Source organism: Bombina bombina, chromosome 8 (assembly GCF_027579735.1).
Source record: "Bombina bombina isolate aBomBom1 chromosome 8, aBomBom1.pri, whole genome shotgun sequence".
In the NCBI taxonomy this organism is placed as follows: domain Eukaryota; kingdom Metazoa; phylum Chordata; class Amphibia; order Anura; family Bombinatoridae; genus Bombina; species Bombina bombina.
The window spans coordinates 337,092,195-337,114,675 of record NC_069506.1 but is presented as its reverse complement, the minus strand read 5'-3'; the positions used below and the strand labels follow the sequence as shown (position 1 = coordinate 337,114,675).

At 43.3% G+C, this 22,481-nt stretch overlaps 1 protein-coding gene across 1 annotated transcript in view; it reads right to left on the bottom strand.

Annotated features, from left to right (window-relative positions):
• Nucleotides 1-22,481, bottom strand: part of REXO2 (RNA exonuclease 2) — a 121,792-nt gene that overhangs the window by 36,179 nt on the left and 63,132 nt on the right. Inside the window, exons 4-5 of the mRNA XM_053691576.1 lie at nucleotides 16,518-16,629; nucleotides 10,728-10,836 (exon numbers count right to left, since the gene is read on the bottom strand). Of these exons, the coding sequence (XP_053547551.1) occupies nucleotides 10,728-10,836; nucleotides 16,518-16,629 (221 nt within the window). The remainder of the gene's footprint in view (nucleotides 1-10,727; nucleotides 10,837-16,517; nucleotides 16,630-22,481) is intronic.

The window sequence follows — 22,481 nt, the reverse complement described above, 5'->3', positions numbered from 1 at the left end:
CAACGGTATCAGAAACAAATGCATTAGCTAGCTTAAGTGCTTTAAGCTTGTTCATAATTTCATCCAATGGAGCAGTGCGAATGGCCTCTTCCAGAGACTCAAACCAGAATGCCGCCGCAGCAGTGACAGGCGCAATGCATGCAAGGGGCTGTAAGATAAAACCTTGTTGAACAAACATCTTCTTAAGGTAACCCTCTAATTTCTTATCCATTGGATCTGAAAAAGCACAACTATCCTCCACCGGGATAGTGGTACGCTTAGCTAAAGTAGAAACTGCTCCCTCCACCTTAGGGACCGTCTGCCATAAGTCTCGTGTGGTGGCGTCTATAGGAAACATTTTCCTAAATATGGGAGGAGGGGAAAAAGGCACACCAGGTCTATCCCACTCCTTGCTAATAATCTCTGTAAGCCTTTTAGGTATAGGAAACACGTCAGTACACACCGGTACCGCATAGTATCTATCCAACCTACATAATTTTTCTGGAATTGCAACAGTGTTACAATCATTCAGAGCCGCTAATACCTCCCCTAGCAATATACGGAGGTTCTCAAGCTTAAATTTAAAATTAGAAATCTCTGAATCCAGTCTCCCTGGATCAGATCCGTCACCCACAGAATGAAGCTCTCCGTCTTCATGTTCTGCAAACTGTGACGCAGTATCTGACATGGCTCTCACCTCATCCGCGCGCTCTGTCCTTAACCCAGAGCTATCGCGCTTGCCTCTTAATTCTGGCAATTTAGATAATACTTCTGTCATAACAGTAGCCATGTCTTGCAAAGTGATTTGTAAGGGCCTCCCTGATGTACTTGGCGCCACAAAATCACGCACCTCCTGAGCGGGAGGCGAAGGTACTGACACGTGAGGAGAGTTAGTTGGCATAACTTCCCCCTCGTTGTCTGGTGATAATTTCTTTGCATGTAAAGATTGACTTTTATTTAAAGTAACATCAATGCAATTAGTACACAAATTTCTATTGGGCTCCACATTGGCCTTTAAACATAGTGAACAAAGAGATTCATCTGAGTCAGACATGTTTAAACAGACTAGCAATGAGACTAGCAAGCTTGGAAATACTTTTCTAAATAAATTTACAAGCAATATAAAAAACGCTACTGTGCCTTTAAGAAGCACAAAAAGCTGTCACAGTTGAAATAACAATGAACCAAAATAGTTATAGCAACCAATTTTTCACAGTAAATGTATTAAGTTAGCAAAGGATTGCACCCAAGCAAATGGATGATTAACCCCTTAATACCCCAAAAACGGATAACAATTTAATAATTAACGTTTTTCTCACAGTCAAAACACACTGTCACAGCTCTGCTGTGACTGATTACCTCCCTCAAAAACAGAATTTATGTTTACCTGATAAATTACTTTCTCCAACGGTGTGTCCGGTCCACGGCGTCATCCTTACTTGTGGGATATTCTCTTCCCCAACAGGAAATGGCAAAGAGCCCAGCAAAGCTGGTCACATGATCCCTCCTAGGCTCCGCCTACCCCAGTCATTCGACCGACGTTAAGGAGGAATATTTGCATAGGAGAAACCATATGGTACCGTGGTGACTGTAGTTAAAGAAAATAAATTATCAGACCTGATTAAAAAAACCAGGGCGGGCCGTGGACCGGACACACCGTTGGAGAAAGTAATTTATCAGGTAAACATAAATTCTGTTTTCTCCAACATAGGTGTGTCCGGTCCACGGCGTCATCCTTACTTGTGGGAACCAATACCAAAGCTTTAGGACACGGATGAAGGGAGGGAGCAAATCAGGTCACCTAAATGGAAGGCACCACAGCTTGCAAAACCTTTCTCCCAAAAATAGCCTCAGAAGAAGCAAAAGTATCAAACTTGTAAAATTTGGTAAAAGTGTGCAGTGAAGACCAAGTCGCTGCCCTACATATCTGATCAACAGAAGCCTCGTTCTTGAAGGCCCATGTGGAAGCCACAGCCCTAGTGGAATGAGCTGTGATTCTTTCGGGAGGCTGCCGTCCGGCAGTCTCGTAAGCCAATCTGATGATGCTTTTAATCCAAAAAGAGAGAGAGGTAGAAGTTGCTTTTTGACCTCTCCTTTTACCGGAATAAACAACAAACAAGGAAGATGTTTGTCTAAAATCCTTTGTAGCATCTAAATAGAATTTTAGAGCGCGAACAACATCCAAATTGTGCAACAAACGTTCCTTCTTTGAAACTGGTTTCGGACACAGAGAAGGTACGATAATCTCCTGGTTAATGTTTTTGTTAGAAACAACTTTTGGAAGAAAACCAGGTTTAGTACGTAAAACCACCTTATCTGCATGGAACACCAGATAAGGAGGAGAACACTGCAGAGCAGATAATTCTGAAACTCTTCTAGCAGAAGAAATTGCAACTAAAAACAAAACTTTCCAAGATAATAACTTAATATCAACGGAATGTAAGGGTTCAAACGGAACCCCCTGAAGAACTGAAAGAACTAAATTGAGACTCCAAGGAGGAGTCAAAGGTTTGTAAACAGGCTTAATTCTAACCAGAGCCTGAACAAAGGCTTGAACATCTGGCACAGCTGCCAGCTTTTTGTGAAGTAACACAGACAAGGCAGAAATCTGTCCCTTCAGGGAACTTGCAGATAATCCTTTTTCCAATCCTTCTTGAAGGAAGGATAGAATCTTAGGAATCTTAACCTTGTCCCAAGGGAATCCTTTAGATTCACACCAACAGATATATTTTTTCCAAATTTTGTGGTAAATCTTTCTAGTTACAGGCTTTCTGGCCTGAACAAGAGTATCGATAACAGAATCTGAGAACCCTCGCTTCAATAAGATCAAGCGTTCAATCTCCAAGCAGTCAGCTGGAGTGAAACCAGATTCGGATGTTCGAACGGACCCTGAACAAGAAGGTCTCGTCTCAAAGGTAGCTTCCAAGGTGGAGCCGATGACATATTCACCAGATCTGCATACCAAGTCCTGCGAGGCCACGCAGGAGCTATCAAGATCACCGACGCCCTCTCCTGATTGATCCTGGCTACCAGCCTGGGGATGAGAGGAAACGGCGGGAACACATAAGCTAGTTTGAAGGTCCAAGGTGCTACTAGTGCATCCACTAGAGCCGCCTTGGGATCCCTGGATCTGGACCCGTAGCAAGGAACTTTGAAGTTCTGACGAGAGGCCATCAGATCCATGTCTGGAATGCCCCACAGCTGAGCGACTTGGGCAAAGATTTCCGGATGGAGTTCCCACTCCCCCGGATGCAATGTCTGACGACTCAGAAAATCCGCTTCCCAATTTTCCACTCCTGGGATGTGGATAGCAGACAGGTGGCAGGAGTGAGACTCCGCCCATAGAATGATTTTGGTCACTTCTTCCATCGCTAGGGAACTCCTTGTTCCCCCCTGATGGTTGATGTACGCAACAGTTGTCATGTTGTCTGATTGAAACCGTATGAACTTGGCCCTCGCTAGCTGAGGCCAAGCCTTGAGAGCATTGAATATCGCTCTCAGTTCCAGAATATTTATCGGTAGAAGAGATTCTTCCCGAGACCAAAGACCCTGAGCTTTCAGGGATCCCCAGACCGCGCCCCAGCCCATCAGACTGGCGTCGGTCGTGACAATGACCCACTCTGGTCTGCGGAATGTCATCCCTTGTGACAGGTTGTCCAGGGACAGCCACCAACGGAGTGAGTCTCTGGTCCTCTGATTTACTTGTATCTTCGGAGACAAGTCTGTATAGTCCCCATTCCACTGACTGAGCATGCACAGTTGTAATGGTCTTAGATGAATGCGCGCAAAAGGAACTATGTCCATTGCCGCTACCATCAACCCGATCACTTCCATGCACTGAGCTATGGAAGGAAGAGGAACAGAATGAAGTATCCGACAAGAGTCTAGAAGTTTTGTTTTTCTGGCCTCTGTCAGAAAAATCCTCATTTCTAAGGAGTCTATTATTGTTCCCAAGAAGGGAACCCTTGTTGACGGAGATAGAGAACTCTTTTCCACGTTCACTTTCCATCCGTGAGATCTGAGAAAGGCCAGGACAATGTCCGTGTGAGCCTTTGCTTGAGGAAGGGACGACGCTTGAATCAGAATGTCGTCCAAGTAAGGTACTACAGCAATGCCCCTTGGTCTTAGCACAGCTAGAAGGGACCCTAGTACCTTTGTGAAAATCCTTGGAGCAGTGGCTAATCCGAAAGGAAGCGCCACGAACTGGTAATGCTTGTCCAGGAATGCGAACCTTAGGAACCGATGATGTTCCTTGTGGATAGGAATATGTAGATACGCATCCTTTAAATCCACTGTGGTCATGAATTGACCTTCCTGGATGGAAGGAAGAATAGTTCGAATGGTTTCCATCTTGAACGATGGAACCTTGAGAAACTTGTTTAAGATCTTGAGATCTAAGATTGGTCTGAACGTTCCCTCTTTTTTGGGAACTATGAACAGATTGGAGTAGAACCCCATCCCTTGTTCTCTTAATGGAACAGGATGAATCACTCCCATTTTTAACAGGTCTTCTACACAATGTAAGAATGCCTGTCTTTTTATGTGGTCTGAAGACAACTGAGACCTGTGGAACCTCCCCCTTGGGGGAAGTCCCTTGAATTCCAGAAGATAACCTTGGGAGACTATTTCTAGCGCCCAAGGATCCAGAACATCTCTTGCCCAAGCCTGAGCGAAGAGAGAGAGTCTGCCCCCCACCAGATCCGGTCCCGGATCGGGGGCCAACATTTCATGCTGTCTTGGTAGCAGTGGCAGGTTTCTTGGCCTGCTTTCCCTTGTTCCAGCCTTGCATTGGTCTCCAAGCTGGCTTGGCTTGAGAAGTATTACCCTCTTGCTTAGAGGACGTAGCACTTTGGGCTGGTCCGTTTCTACGAAAGGGACGAAAATTAGGTTTATTTTTTGCCTTGAAAGGCCGATCCTGAGGAAGGGCGTGGCCCTTACCCCCAGTGATATCAGAGATAATCTCTTTCAAGTCAGGGCCAAACAGCGTTTTCCCCTTGAAAGGAATGTTAAGTAGCTTGTTCTTGGAAGACGCATCAGCCGACCAAGATTTCAACCAAAGCGCTCTGCGCGCCACAATAGCAAACCCAGAATTCTTAGCCGCTAACCTAGCCAATTGCAAAGTGGCGTCTAGGGTGAAAGAATTAGCCAATTTGAGAGCATTGATTCTGTCCATAATCTCCTCATAAGGAGGAGAATCACTATCGACCGCCTTTATCAGCTCATCGAACCAGAAACATGCGGCTGTAGCGACAGGGACAATGCATGAAATTGGTTGTAGAAGGTAACCCTGCTGAACAAACATCTTTTTAAGCAAACCTTCTAATTTTTTATCCATAGGATCTTTGAAAGCACAACTATCCTCTATGGGTATAGTGGTGCGTTTGTTTAAAGTGGAAACCGCTCCCTCGACCTTGGGGACTGTCTGCCATAAGTCCTTTCTGGGGTCGACCATAGGAAACAATTTTTTAAATATGGGGGGAGGGACGAAAGGAATACCGGGCCTTTCCCATTCTTTATTAACAATGTCCGCCACCCGCTTGGGTATAGGAAAAGCTTCTGGGAGCCCCGGCACCTCTAGGAACTTGTCCATTTTACATAGTTTCTCTGGGATGACCAACTTGTCACAATCATCCAGAGTGGATAATACCTCCTTAAGCAGAATGCGGAGATGTTCCAACTTAAATTTAAATGTAAACACATCAGGTTCAGCTTGTTGAGAAATGTTCCCTGAATCAGTAATTTCTCCCTCAGACAAAACCTCCCTGGCCCCATCAGACTGGGTTAGGGGCCCTTCAGAAATATTATTATCAGCGTCGTCATGCTCTTCAGTATCTAAAACAGAGCAGTCGCGCTTACGCTGATAAGTGTTCATTTTGGCTAAAATGTTTTTGACAGAATTATCCATTACAGCAGTTAATTGTTGCATAGTAAGGAGTATTGGCGCGCTAGATGTACTAGGGGCCTCCTGAGTGGGCAAGACTCGTGTAGACGAAGGAGGGAATGATGCAGTACCATGCTTACTCCCCTCACTTGAGGAATCATCTTGGGCATCATTGTTATTGTCACATAAATCACATTTATTTAAATGAATAGGAATTCTGGCTTCCCCACATTCAGAACACAGTCTATCTGGTAGTTCAGACATGTTAAACAGGCATAAACTTGATAACAAAGTACAAAAAACGTTTTAAAATAAAACCGTTACTGTCACTTTAAATTTTAAACTGAACACACTTTATTACTGCAATTGCGAAAAAACATGAAGGAATTGTTCAAAATTCACCAAATTTTCACCACAGTGTCTTAAAGCCTTAAAAGTATTGCACACCAAATTTGGAAGCTTTAACCCTTAAAATAACGGAACCGGAGCCGTTTTGAAGTTTAACCCCTTTACAGTCCCTGGTATCTGCTTTGCTGAGACCCAACCAAGCCCAAAGGGGAATACGATACCAAATGACGCCTTCAGAAAGTCTTTTCTAAGTATCAGAGCTCCTCTCACATGCGACTGCATGCCATGCCTCTCAAAAACAAGTGCGCAACACCGGCGCGAAAATGAGGCTCTGCCTATGCTTTGGGAAAGCCCCTAAAGAATAAGGTGTCTAAAACAGTGCCTGCCGATATTATTATATCAAAATACCCAGATAAAATGATTCCTCAAGGCTAAATATGTGTTAATAATGAATCGATTTAGCCCAGAAAAAGTCTACAGTCTTAATAAGCCCTTGTGAAGCCCTTATTTACGATCGTAATAAACATGGCTTACCGGATCCCATAGGGAAAATGACAGCTTCCAGCATTACCTCGTCTTGTTAGAATGTGTCATACCTCAAGCAGCAAGAGACTGCTCACTGTTCCCCCAACTGAAGTTAATTGCTCTCAACAGTCCTGTGTGGAACAGCCATGGATTTTAGTGACGGTTGCTAAAATCATTTTCCTCATACAAACAGAAATCTTCATCTCTTTTCTGTTTCTGAGTAAATAGTACATACCAGCACTATTTCAAAATAACAAACTCTTGATTGAATAATAAAAACTACAGTTAAACACTAAAAAACTCTAAGCCATCTCCGTGGAGATGTTGCCTGTACAACGGCAAAGAGAATGACTGGGGTAGGCGGAGCCTAGGAGGGATCATGTGACCAGCTTTGCTGGGCTCTTTGCCATTTCCTGTTGGGGAAGAGAATATCCCACAAGTAAGGATGACGCCGTGGACCGGACACACCTATGTTGGAGAAATGAATTTTGAAGACCCCTGAGCTCTCTAGAGACAATCTGGATCATGGAGGATGAAGTAGACAGATTGTGACTGAATTTTTACTGCGCAAAAAAGCGCTAAAATAGGCCCCTCCCACTCATATTACAACAGTGGGGAAGCTCAGATAACTGTTTCTATGCAGAAAACAAAGATGGCCATGTGGTAAAAAGCCCCAATAAGTTTTATCACCAAGTACCTCACAAAAAACGATTAACATGCCAGTAAACGTTTTAAACATACATTTTAAAAGTTATGAAGTGTTATTAATAAGCCTGCTACCAGTCGCTTTCACTGCAGTTAAGGCTCATACATTATTTCAGTATTAACAGTATTTTCAGAGTCATTTCCATTCCTTAGAAAAATACATTCAGTGTACACACACTCATCAGCCTAATACCAGTCGCTATCACTGCATTTAAGGCTGAACTTACGTTACATTGGTATCAGCAGTATTTTCTCAGTCAATTCCATTCCTCAGAAAATAAATTACTGCACATACCTAATTTGTTGCAGGGGAGCCCTGCATGCTATTCCCCTTTTCTGAAGTTACCTCACTCCTCAGATGAGAACAGCCAGTGGATCTTAGTTACGTCTGCTAAGATCATAGAAAACGCAGGCAGATTCTTCTTCTAATGCTGCCTGAGAACAAACAGCACACTCCGGTGCCATTTAAAATAACAAACTTTTGATTGAAGAAATAAACTAAGTTAAAAAACACCACAGACCTCTCACAGCGACCTATCTTTAGTTAGGCTGCAAGAGAATGACTGAATATGACATGTGAGGGGAGGAGCTATATAGCAGCTCTGCTTGGGTGATCCTCTTGCAGCTTCCTGTTAGGAAGAGATATATTCCATAAGTAATGGATGACCCGTGGACTGACTACACTTAACAAGAGAAAGGTTAGCTGGAACACCCACTGCAAGTGGTTCTATAGCAAAAACAGCAGAACCCCCTCCCCCTGCATATTAAAAGACTCTTTAACAAGCTGTAGTAGGTATACATCAGTATTCTCCTAAAAACTAAAAATAAGCAAAACTTTACATAAAAACCCTGTATGGGCTAAATAAATAATTTATGCAAAGAAAAATCTAGTGTATAATGTCCCTTTAAGCCATTATTATAATTCAGCATCACTATTTGTCACCCGTGCTCGGCCACTCAAGTTAGTCTCATTTTGCAAATGATTGTTTTCATGGGGCACTGATTAACCTCTCACCTTTTACTAAGCACAACCTAAGGGCTTCCCTTCATAACCGTTAGCCCCTTGGCTTTCAATAACACACAACAGCTATTAACACCTTGACAACCATTAACCCTTAGCTTTCAGTTAAAGGAGCACTCAATGCAGTAGAATTGCATCATTACCAAGTGCATAATAAAAACACAATGCAATAGCACTTAAATTGAATTTCAAATAAGCAGTAGATTTTTTTATTCTGACAATTTTTTTTTTTTCTCCCATATTCCGGCCCCTGTATCATGTGACAGACATCAGCCAATCACAGACTAGTATATGTATTCCCTGTGAGCTTGTGCACATGCTCAGTATGATCTTGTTCCCTAAAAAGTGTGAATATAAAAAAACTGTGCAAATTAATGGATAATGATAATGGAAGTAAAATGGAAATTGTCTTAAAACTGCTGCTCTATCTGAATCGTAAAAGTTTATTTGGACTTGAGTGTCCCTTTAAAGGTAAAAGTGTTAAAGGGACAGTTTACTACAGAATTGTAATTGTTTAAAAGATAGATAATGCCTTTATTACCCATTCCCCAGTTCTGCACAACTAACAGTTATATTAATATATTTTACCTCAGTGATTACTTTGTATCTAAGCCTCTGCAGACTGCTCCTTATCTCAGTTATATTAATATTCTTTTTACCTCTGTGATTACCCTGTATCTAAGCCTCTGCAGACTGCCCCTTATCTCAGTTATATTAATATACTTTTTACCTCAGTGATTACTTTGTATCTAAGCCTCTGCAGACTGCCCCCTTATCTCAGTTATATTAATATTCTTTTTACCTCAGTGATTACTTTGTATCTAAGCCTCTGCAGACTGCCCCTTATCTCAGTTATATTAATATTCTTTTTACCTCTGTGATTACCCTGTATCGAAGCCTCTGCAGACTGCCCCTTATCTCAGTTATATTAATATACTTTTTACCTCAGTGATTACCCTGTATCTAAGCCTCTGCAGACTGCCCCTTATCTCAGTTATATTAATATACTTTTTACCTCTGTGATTACCCTGTATCTAAGCCTCTGCAGACTGCCCCTTATCTCAGTTATATTAATATACTTTTTACCTCTGTGATTACCCTGTATCTAAGCCTCTGCAGACTGCCCCTTATCTCAGTCATATTAATATACTTTTTACCTCTGTGATTACCCTGTATCTAAGCCTCTGCAGACTGACCCTTATCTCAGCTATATTAATATACTTTTTACCTCAGTGATTACTTTGTATCTAAGCCTCTGCAGACTGACCCTTATCTCAGTTATATTAATATACTTTTTACCTCTGTGATTACCCTGTATCTAAGCCTTTGCAGACTGCTCCTTATCTCAGTTATATTAATATACTTTTTACCTCTGTGATTACCATGTATCTAAGCCTCTGCAGACTGCTCCTTATCTCAGTTATATTAATACACTTTTTACCTCAGTGATTACTTTGTATCTAAGCCTCTGCAGACTGCCCCTTATCTCAGTTATATTAATATACGTTTTACCTCTGTGATTACCTTGTATCTAAGCCTCTGCAGACTGCTCCTCATATCAGTTATATTAATATACTTTTTACCTCAGTGATTACTTTGTATCTAAGCCTCTGCAGACTGCCCCCTTATCTCAGTTATATTAATATTCTTTTTACCTCTGTGATTACCCTGTATCTAAGCCTCTGCAGACTGCTCCTTATCTCAGTTATATTAATATCCTTTTTACCTCTGTGATTACCCTGTATATAAGCCTCTGCAGACTGCCCCTTATCTCAGTTATATTAATATTCTTTTTACCTCAGTGATTACTTTGTATCTAAGCCTCTGCAGACTGCCCCCTTATCTCAGTGCTTTTGACAGACGTGCATTTTAACAAATCCGTACTGACAAGTCCACAGGAGTAAACACAATGTTATCTATATGGCACACATTAACTAGCTCTGTCAAGCTGTGAAAAGCTAATAAAATGCATTGAGATAAAAGGCGATCTTCATGGGCTTAAAAAAAATTGCATATGAGCCTACCTAGGTTTAGCTTTCAACAAAGATTACCAAAAGAACAAAATTAACTTGATGATAAAAGTAAATTGGAAGGTTGTTCAAAATTACATGCACTATCTGAATGATGAAAGTTTAATTTTGACTAGACCGTCCCTTTACGGCTCACCTGCCATTAGCCTATTAATTTACAGTAACAGATAATTCATATTTAGTGAAGCAGTCACACAGGAATGTACGGATAAAACACATTACAAGGAGGGTTAAATACCTGCAGAGTTCTTTGATGGTACTGACATCTATTATCCTGTAATGCAGATGTCTCATAAATTGGGGCATATATTTGTCAAGGAACTTCTTATCAGCGTGCACAGAATTCCCTGTAGAAAACAACATTTGTGTCTATCTCATAAATAGCAAAAACAAACTTAAAACGTTAATGTCCTTTAGTTTAATAGCAAAATGTGCATAGATCCAGGGCACCAACACGGTTTAGACTGGGTTATTGTGTGAGAGGTTTTAAAAAGGCGAAAAAAAGTAAAAAACACAGAATTTATGCTTACTTGATAAATTTATTTCTCTTGTGATGTATCCAGTCCACGGATTCATCCATACTTGTGGGATATTCTCCTTCCCAACAGGAAGTGGCAGAGAGAGCACCCACAGCATAGCTGTCCATATAGCCCCTCCCTTAGCTCCACCCCCCAGTCATTCGACCGAAGGCTAGGAAGAAAAAGGAGAAACTATAGGGTGCAGTGGTGACTGAAGTTTTTTAAAGAAAAATATACTACCTGTCTTAAATAGACAGGGCAGGCCGTGGACTTGATACATCACAAGAGAAATAAATTTATCAGGTAAGCATAAATTCTGTTTTCTCTTGTAAGATGTATCGAGTCCACGGATTCATCCATACTTGTGGGATACCAATACCAAAGCTTTAGGACACGGATGAAGGGAGGGACAAGACAGGTACCTTAAACGGAAGGCACCACTGCTTGTAGAACCTTTCTCCCAAAAATAGCCTCCGAAGAAGCAAAAGTATTGAATTTGGAAAATTTGGAAAAAGTATGAAGCGAAGACCAAGTCGCCGCCTTACAAATCTGTTCAACAGAAGCCTCATTTTTAAAAGCCCACGTGGAAGCCACTGCTCTAGTAGAATGAGCAGTAATTCTTTCAGGAGGCTGCTAGCCAGCAGACTCATAAGCCAAACGGATGATGCTTTTCAACCAAAAGGAAAGAGAGGTAGACGTAGCCTTTTGACCTTTCCGTTTACCAGAATAAACAACAAACAATGAAGATGTTTGACGGAAATCTTTAGTTGCTTGTAAGTAGAACTTTAAAGCACAAACCACATCAAGATTGTGCAACAGACGTTCCTTCTTTGATGAAGGATTAGGACACAGTGAAGGAACAACAACCTCCTGATTGATATTCCTATTAGAAGCAACCTTAGGAAGAAACCAAGGTTTGGTACGCAAAACCACCTTATCTGCATGGAAAACAAGGTACGGTGAATCACACTGTAAAAGCAGATAACTCAGAAACATTTCGAGCCGAAGAGATAGCTACTAAAAATAAAACTTTCCAAGATAGAAGCTTAATATCTATGGAATGCATAGTTTCAAACGGAAACCCCTTGAAGATCTTTAAGAACCAAGTTTAGGCTCCATGGTGGAGGAACAGGTTTAAATACAGGCTTGATCCTAACCAAGGCCTGACTAAAGGCTTGAACGTCTGGGACATCTGCCAGACGTTTGTGTAAAAGAATAGACAAAGCCGATATTTGTTCTTTTAAGGAACTAGCTGATAATCCCTTCTCCAATCCTTCTTGAAGAAAGGACAATATTCTAGGAATCCTAATCTTACTCCATGAGTAACCCTTGGATTCACACCAATAAAAATATTTGCGCCAAATCTTATGATAGATCTTCCTGGTGACAGGCTTTCTAGTTTGAATCAGGGCATCAATGACCGACTCAGAGAAACCACGCTTTGATAGAATCAGGCGTTCAATCTCCAAGCAGTCAGACCCAGAGAAATTAGATTTGGATGCGTGAATCGACCTTGGATTAGAAGGTCCTGCCTCAATGGCAGAGTCCACGGTGGAACCGATGACATGTCCACTAGGTCTGCATACCAAGTCCTGCGTGGCCACGCAGGTGCTATTAGAATCACTGAAGCTCTCTCCTGCTTGATTCTGGCAACCAGACGTGGGAGGAGAGGAAACGGTGGAAATACATAGGCCAGATTGAAGGACCAGGGCACTGCTAGAGCATCTATCAGTACCGCCTGGGGATCCCGGGACCTGGACCCGTAATGAGGAAGTTTGGCATTCTGATGGGACGCCATCAGATCCAATTCTGGTGTGCCCCATAGCGGAGTCAGCTGGGCAAATACCTCCGGATGGAGCAACCACTCCCCCGGATGAAAAGTCTGGCGACTTAGGAAATCCGCCTCCCAGTTCTCTACCCCTGGGATATGGATTGCTGAAAGATGGCAAGAGTGAGTCTCCGCCCATCGGATTATTTTGGTTACCTCCATCATTGCTAGAGAACTCGTGTTCCTCCTTGATGATTGATATAAGCTACAGTCGTGATGTTGTCCGACTGAAATCTGATGAATTTGGCCGCAGCAAGCTGGGGCCACGCCTGAAGCGCATTGAATATCGCTCTCAGGGAGTTCCAGACTGCACCCCAGCCTAACAGGCTGGCATCTGTCGTTACTATGAGCCACTCTGGCCTGCGGAAACACATTCCCTGAGACAGGTGGTCCTGAGACAACCACCAGAGAAGAGAATCTCTGGCCTCCTGGTACAGATGCAGTTGAGGAGATAAATCTGCATAATCCCCATTCCACTGTTTGAGCATGCATAGTTGCAGTGGTCTGAGGTGTAGGCGGGCAAAAGAGACTATGTCCATTGCCGCTACCATGAGTCTGATTACCTCCATGCACTGAGCCACGGATGGCCGAGGAATGTAATGAAGAGCTCGGCAAGTGGTTAAGAGTTTTGATTTTCCGACCTCCGTCAAAAATATTTTCATTTCTACCGAGTCTATCAGAGTTCCTAGGAAGGAAACTCTTGTAAGAGGAAAGAGAGAACTTTTTTTATGTTCACCTTCCACCCGTGAGATCTTAGAAAAGCCAACACGATGTCCGTGTGAGACTTGGCTAGTTGGAAAATCGACGCCTGAATTAAGATGTCGTCTAGATAAGGCGCCACTGCTATGCCCCGCGGTCTTAGAACCGCCAAAAGGGACCCTAGCACCTTTGTGAAAATTCTGGGAGCCGTGGCCAACCCGAAGGGAAGGGCCACAAACTGGTAATGCCTGTCCAGAAAGGCGAATCTGAGGAATTGATTATGATCTCTGAATAGGGATGTGTAGATACGCATCCTTTAAGCCCACGGTAGTCATATATTGAGCCTCCTGGATCAGAGGTAGAATAGTCTGAATAGTCTATCTTGAATGATGGTACTCTGAGGAACTTGTTTAGAATTTTGAGATCCAAGATTGGTCTGAAAGTTCCCTCTTTTTTGGGAACCACAAACAGGTTTGAGTAAAACCCTAGCCCTTGTTCCGCTTTTGGAACTGGGTGGATCACTCCCATGGTATGTAGGTCTTCTACACAGCGTAAGAACGCCTCTCTCTTTGTCTGGTTTGCAGACAATTGAGAAGTGTGAAACCTCCCCCTTGGGGGAGAGTCTTTGAAGTCCAGAAGATATCCCTGGGACACAATTTCTAAAGCCCAGGAATCGTGGACATCTCTTGCCCAAGCATGAGCGAAGAGAGAGAGCCTGCCCCCTACTAGATCCGGTCCCGGATCGGGGGCTACCCCTTCATGCTGTCTTAGAGGCAGCTGCAGGCTTCTTGGCCTGTTTGCCCTTGTTCCAAGCCTGGTTAGGTCTCCAGACTGACTTGGATTGGGCAAAATTCCCCTCTTGCTTTGCAGCAGGGGAAGCTGAAGCGGAACCACCCTTGAAATTCCGAAAGGAACGAAAATTAATTTGTTTGGTCCTCAATTTATTTGTCTTATCCTGAGGGAGAGCATGGCCTTTCCCTCCAGTGATGTCTGAAATAATCTCTTTCAGTTCAGGCCCGAATAGGGTCTTTCCTTTGAAAGGGATGTTCAAAAGTTTAGATTTTGACGATACATCAACAGACTAGGACTTAAGTCATAACACGCCCTGCATGCTAAAATGGCAAAACCTGAATTCTTTGCTGCTAACTTAGCCAGTTGGAAAGCAGCATCTGTAATGAAAGAATTAGCCAACTTAAGAGCCTTAATTCTATCCATAATATCCTCTAATGGAGTCTCCATCTGAAGAGCCTCTTCTAGAGCCTCGAACCAGAAAGCAGCTGCAGTAGTTACAGGAACAATGCACGCAATAGGTTGGAGAAGAAAACCTTGATGAACAAAAATTTTCTTCAGGAGACCCTCTAATTTTTTATCCATAGGATCTTTGAAAGCACAACTGTCTTCGATAGGTATAGTTGTACGTTTAGATAGAGTAGAAATAGCTCCCTCCACCTTAGGAACCGTCTGAGCTTGGAAAACACTTTATTCAAAGTAAATAATACTTAGAAAAAAAACCCGGTACTGTGCCTTTAAGAGAAAAAAAGCTGCACAAACTCTGCAAAACAGTGTAAAAAAGCAGTAAACTCAACAAAATTTTTACGGTAGCATCATAAAGCCTTAGTAACTTTGCAAAGCTATGCAAATAAACAATTAACCCCTTAATGTAAAAACCGGATTGACAAAACGTCAAAAACCGGTAAAAAACGTTCAGCACCTTGCCACAGCTCTGCTGCGGCGCCTACCTGCCCTTTATGAATGATTTGTGGGGGAAAAGCCTTCTTTACAGCCCTCAAACACAGCAGGACCCTCTGGAGAAGCAGTTGGATGTCTCTGAGGAAAAGAAACTACGGCGCGAAAATAGGCCCCTCCCACCTCACTCGATGTCATGGGGCCTAAAGGAAATACAACAGAGTGTTTCCTAAACTAGCCATGTGGGTTAATAACCCTTAAACAAGCCACAAAGACCCCTTAAAGTCCCTCAAAAAAACGTTATTACAATAATAATAAAAACGTTTTTCCTTATCAGTGTCACCAGTAACTAATGAGCCCTTTGTGTAAGCTGGGATTCTTACCAAGTCTCTGAATACAGCTTACCCTTCCCTCATGGGGATATTGTCAGCCTTTTCTAGAATTAACAGTCTGTCTAGAAAAAATTAGACTGAACATACCTCAAAGCAGTTTAGCCTGCAAACTGTTCCCCCAACTGAAGTTTTCCTGTACTCCTCAGTCCTTGTGAGAACAGCAGTGGATTTTAGTTACAAAGTGCTAAAATCATCATCCTCCCTGCAGAAATCTTCATCTCTTGTGTGCCAGAGAGTAAATAGTACACACCGGTACCATTTAAAATTAACAAACTTTTGCTTGAGAAAATAAAAACTAAACATTTTTGTCACCACACTCACTTTGCCCTTCCTAGCAGTTAAGCAGGCAGAGAGAATGACTGGGGGTGGAGCTAAGGGAGGAGCTATATGGACAGCTCTGCTGTGGGTGCTCTCTTTGCCACTTCCTGTTGGGAAGGAGAATATCCCACAAGTATGGATGAATCCGTGGACTTGATACATCTTACAAGAGAAAGGGACATTGTAATGTAAATTTATCCCATTTAATGTGTTCTCAATTATCCATTTTTATCCAATGGAGTGTAAAAATTTTTACAAATTGCTCATTTACTTTTTTTTTTAATTTCAACAGGCAAAACGGCTTTTTCCAACACTCACCTATACTGAACATGTAAATATTGCAGAATAGGCAGCAGCAGAAATCCCTCTCCGAGTGTGGGGGGAAACCAACCCATTTTATAAGTGTCTTCCAGCCAAAGCTTTCAATACAATAAAGTCTTAGCTGCTTGCCAGAGTACACTGTCATTTTAACCTCTTCACTGCCAGGGAACTACAGTGCATTGTAGCCCTCTTAGGGAGACAAGCTTCTTATACTCTATATCAGTTGTGTGTATGTCCATATAGCAGATAAAAAAAAAAAAACTCACCTGCAAGAGGGCAGAGGCCAGGAGGAGTGTGCTGTCTGATAAAAGAGAGAAACTCATATTCTGCCTGTTGCAATGCAATGTTACTGTCTCGCACTGCCTGGGTAAGGCCAGACTGCAAAAAAACAAAAGTGAGTGAGGGAAATGTATTTATTTATTATCCAGACCTGTGCAATCCTTCAGTTAGTTCCAGCATCAGCAGCTACCTATTACACTCAACAATGGAAATCAATTACAATGTAAATTTTGATGCTAAAGTTGCCGGTTTTTAAAAATTTGATTAAAAACAGGGGCACTTTAATTCATCAAAATTTACATTTCACTCATGTTGTGAAACAAATACTTACCTTTTAATCTTGACAGCCGCTTCAGCTTCCTACGCCCGTCGCAAAGCCTCTTCCTGGGTCTAAAATGAGGAGTCCAGCTTCCTCCAATCACGGCTTTGAATCAGACACTGATTCCCCCGGGGGGGAAGCCGTGAATGGAGGATGACCGATCCATCATTTCCGACGTCAGAAATGGCTTTGCGACGACCGGGGGAAGCTAGAGCTGCTGTCAAGTTTAAAAAGTATTTCTTCACAACGAGTGAAATGTAAATTTTGATTAATTAAAGTGCCTCTGTTTTTAATAAAATTTTTAAAAAACGGGCACTTTAGCATAAAAATTTACATTCACTTTAAGACATGTAAATATGTCTCACGTCCCTCTGTGTATTATGAGAAGAAAAAACAGAATTTATGCTTACCTGATAAATTACTTTCTCTTGCGGTGTATCCAGTCCACGGATTCATCCTTACTTGTGGGATATTCTCATTCCCTACAGGAAGTGGCAAAGAGAACACACAGCAGAGCTGTCCATATAGCTCCCCCTCTGGCTCCGCCCCCCAGTCATTCGACCGACGGTTAGGAGAAAAAGGAGAAACCATAGGGTGCAGTGGTGACTGTAGTTTAAACAATAATTTTTAACCTGACTGTGACAAAACCAATCTCGCCACTGTACATTGGAGGGCCTGTTATGGAACATTCTTTGGGCTGGAGGTACATGGGCTTAAGGATACCCAGAGACTGCATGGAAATATGGAATTTTATATGCTGGACACCCCATGTACTTTCATACCTCTGTCTTATGTCTATGTCACCCTGTATCCATAAATACAGGATGGGTACAGGGTGTGAGTGCCCCTTGTGGGAGCAATTGTGACTCTATAAGCAAAGTGGGCATAAAAGACTTTATAGCTAATAAGAACTGTTCCTATATTCTGTAATAAGATGTATTCTATGTATGTTTAAGATCTGATTGTGTCTCAGGAGTCTGTCTGGGTAAACTGATTGTGTCCTTGTGTGATTATGTTAACTAGACTGCCCAACATCAGATTGTCTGAGTAAACGTTCTTCCCTAGTTAATTAACTTAATATGTTAATCTGTTTTACCTGTGAATAGACAATTGTTTGATGCATTGTTCATATGTTTGCTTTACTGTTAAACCAATGCCCTTTGTAACCTGAAGCCAGGGTGTATAAATCTGTGTGCTGCCTTCAAATAAAGCATATATTCTGTTTAAACCTGAAAACTGGCTGGTTTGTGAATTGCTGATTCCCTATGCAGGACGTTGTTCCCTGGTATTAACCCTTGGTACACTGGTGGTACCGTAACATTGGTGGCAGCGACGGAATGAACCTTATCGCCCAGAAGAGCAACTACACAAGCCAGTAACCTCAGGAAGAGGGGGTTTATTACAATACTGACTAAGATGGAAAAGAGAAAAGTACATTTTGCAGCTTTTAAAAACTTCCTGGAAACAGAAGGAGAGATTGATGGGTACCTTGCGGATTTTGAGAGGCAATGTGCACTACACAAGGTACCCGCAGAGGACTGGGTCACGATATTATCTGGAAAATTATCCGGCCGGGCCAGAGAGGCTTTTCGGGCCATTCCAGATGAGGAAGTCAGGGATTATAATACTGTAAAAGAGGCTCTGCTCTCCAGGTATGCGGTTACACCGGAGGCATACCGGAGACGGTTCAGAGACACTGTTAAATTAGCTGGAGATTCCTACCTTGAGTGGGCATGTAAGGTGCACCGCACAGCAGCTCACTGGATAGCGGGGTGCCAAGCCATATCTGGGGAAGAGGTGCTGCAGCTATTCCTGTTGGAACATTGCTTCGACAAATTACCCGCAGGAGTTCGAGAGTGGGTTCGGGACCGTAAACCCTCCACCCTGCAGGAAGCGGCTCGCTTGGCAGATGAGTATACGGATGCCCGCAAACTGGACATTGCTACCACTAAGCCCCCTGCTAGAGTGGAGTACAGACCCCCAGTCACCCCAGCAGCTGCCAGTTACCAAACCCTGGCGCACCGCTATACCACACGGCCTCCGGCCACGAACTACCCTCAGAGAGCCCTGTTCAATTCGCGGGGCTACTCACAACCTATTCGGTGCTTTAGATGTAAGCAACTAGGGCACAAAAGACCAGAGTGTCCCCTAAACGCAGCGAACCAAGCGCAGTCCTGGAGAAGACCCGCCGGCGGAATCCCACGTAATCCTCAGCCTGCGGCCCGCTACGTAGAGGCGCAAGAATGCTGGAGCATCCTACATGAGGCAGACCTTGTGCAAGCTGCCCACCGGAATAACCGGCAACTGGTTAAAGTGAATGGGAAGAAGGTCAGTGGTCTACGGGATACTGGTGCTACCATGACCTTGCTTCAAAAGAACTTGGTGTCGGAGAAACAGTACACTGGAGACACTGTGGCTGTGAGGGTAGCAGGGGGCGATGTGTTCAGCCTACCTGTTGCCAGGGTACATTTGGATTGGGGAGTGGGCGCTAGACCTGTGAATGTGGGGGTCAAGAAGGACTTACCTGCTGATGTTCTTCTTGGAAATGACTTGGCCCCCCTTGTTTCTGCCTACGCTCCTATGGGTCCCGCTGATGTTAACTCTGTGACTACCCGTGCCCAGATCCGTGCAGCAGAGACTGACCCACCTGCTGCTAAGCCCCAGGACGCTGAGCTCAGTAAATCTCTATCCGCTATTGATATGTGGAGGTCCCGTTACAATGCGCTGATGAAGGAGAAGAGGAGCGCAGAGGAAAAAGCACGTTTAGAACAGGAATCTCTGCTAGACAAGCTGCACCGACAAACTGCAGAAAACACCAGCTTGAGAGTGGAACATGAAACATTAAAGACAAACTTAGTGACACTGGAGGAGAAGCTGACGCTGGCTCATAGTGAGGTGCAGCAACTCAAGGGCACCCTATGTCAGTATGAAGGGATTGTGGATACCTATAAAGAGCAGGTACAGAAAACTCGTAAAGAAGCTGATGGGATTTTGAAGGACTGTTTGGCCCTGGTCTGGGCACTGAGGAATTTGAACCCTTGTTTGTATGGACAGGAATTCTCTCTCATAACGGGAATACAGATGGATTGTCCCAGCAAACTGACATGCCTACCAGGCGCTCTGGTGGTATATGCCACAGTATATACCCTGGACAGCCGAGCATGACAAACCAGAGGGAGAGGAGTTTGATGGTCCTGTCCCCCAGCAACACGGCTGTTTAGCCAAAGGGGAGACGATTGGTCTCCCCCTCCAGCAGCACAGCTATGTATCCGAAGGGGAGACAGTCGGTCTTCCCCTCCAGCAACCAGGCTCCCACCAGGCTACTTCCATGGTAGTGCTGGCACCCGGGCAGAGTACAGCTGGTCTCTGCCCACCTCGCAACCCACCAATTCAGCGTACCAGTCCCCCACACAGCTGTGGTGAGGCACCTGGACATGGACAAGTTTTCCCCGTACTCAGGTGTAGTAACCATTTATTGTGGGTGGGCTGTACTACTAATTGTGTTTTATGGGTGGGTTGCTGGACTAACCAGGGCACTGACCGGCAGGAGGTCAGATACCCTGTTAGTCTGTTTGGAAAAGGGGAGAGATGTGACAAAACCAATCTCGCCACTGTACATTGGAGGGCCTGTTATGGAACATTCTTTGGGCTGGAGGTACATGGGCTTAAGGATACCCAGAGACTGCATGGAAATATGGAATTTTATATGCTGGACACCCCATGTACTTTCATACCTCTGTCTTATGTCTATGTCACCCTGTATCCATAAATACAGGATGGGTACAGGGTGTGAGTGCCCCTTGTGGGAGCAATTGTGACTCTATAAGCAAAGTGGGCATAAAAGACTTTATAGCTAATAAGAACTGTTCCTATATTCTGTAATAAGATGTATTCTATGTATGTTTAAGATCTGATTGTGTCTCAGGAGTCTGTCTGGGTAAACTGATTGTGTCCTTGTGTGATTATGTTAACTAGACTGCCCAACATCAGATTGTCTGAGTAAACGTTCTTCCCTAGTTAATTAACTTAATATGTTAATCTGTTTTACCTGTGAATAGACAATTGTTTGATGCATTGTTCATATGTTTGCTTTACTGTTAAACCAATGCCCTTTGTAACCTGAAGCCAGGGTGTATAAATCTGTGTGCTGCCTTCAAATAAAGCATATATTCTGTTTAAACCTGAAAACTGGCTGGTTTGTGAATTGCTGATTCCCTATGCAGGACGTTGTTCCCTGGTATTAACCCTTGGTACACTGGTGGTACCGTAACACTGACTTAATTGCCAGGGCGGGCCGTGGACTGGATACACCGCAAGAGAAAGTAATTTATCAGGTAAGCATAAATTCTGTTTTCTCTTGCAAGGTGTATCCAGTCCACGGATTCATCTTTACTTGTGGGATACCAATACCAAAGCTTTAGAACACGGATGAAGGGAGGGAACAAGACAGGTAACCTAAACGGAAGGCACCACTGCTTGCAAAACCTCTCTCCCAAAAATAGCCTCCGAAGAAGCAAAAGTATCGAATTTGTAAAATTTGGCAAAAGTATGCAGTGAAGACCAAGTCGCTGCCTTACAAATCTGTTCAACAGAAGCCTCATTCTTGAAGGCCCAAGTGGAAGCCACAGCTCTGGTGGAATGAGCTGTAATTCGTTCAGGAGGCTGCTGCCCAGCAGTCTCATAAGCCAATCGGATGATGCTTTTCAACCAGAAGGAAAGAGAGGTAGCAGTCGCTTTCTGACCTCTCCTCTTACCAGAATAAACAAGGATGATATTTGTCTGAAATCCTTAGTTGCTTGTAAATAGAATTTCAAAGCACGAACCACATCAAGATTGTGTAAAAGCCGTTCCTTCTTAGAAGCTGGATTAGGACACAGGGAAGGAACAATGATTTCCTGGTTAATGTTCTTATTAGAAACAACTTTAGGAAGAAAACCAGGTTTGGTACATAAAACTACCTTATCTGCATGGAACACCAGATAGGGTGAATTACACTGCAAAGCAGACAATTCAGAAACTCTTCGAGCAGAAGATATAGCTACCAAAAACAGAACTTTCCAAGATAATAACTTAATATCTATGGAATGTAAAGGTTCAAACGGAACCCCTTGAAGAACTGAAAGAACTAAATTTAGACTCCATGGAGGAGCCACAGATTTATAGACAGGCTTGATTCTAACGCCTGTGCAAACGCCTGAACATCTGGTACTTCAGCCAGACGCTTGTGTAAAAGGATAGACAGAGCGGATATCTGCCCCCTTAATGAACTAGCTGATAAACCTTTCTCCAATCCTTCTTGGAGAAAAGACAATATCCTTGGAATCCTAATTTTACTCCACGAGTAACCCTTGGATTCACACCAGCAAAGATATTTCCGCCATATCTTATGGTAAATTTTCCTGGTGACAGGTTTTCTAGCATGGATCAGAGTATCTATGACTGATTCAGAGAACCCATGCTTGGATAGAATTAAGCGTTCAATCTCCAAGCAGTCAGCTGCAGAGAAACTAGGTTTGGATGCTTGAATGGACCCTGTATTAGAAGATCCTGCCTCATTGGCAGTGTCCATGGTGGAACAGATGACATGTCCACTAGGTCTGCATACCAAGTCCTGCATGGCCACGCAGGCGCT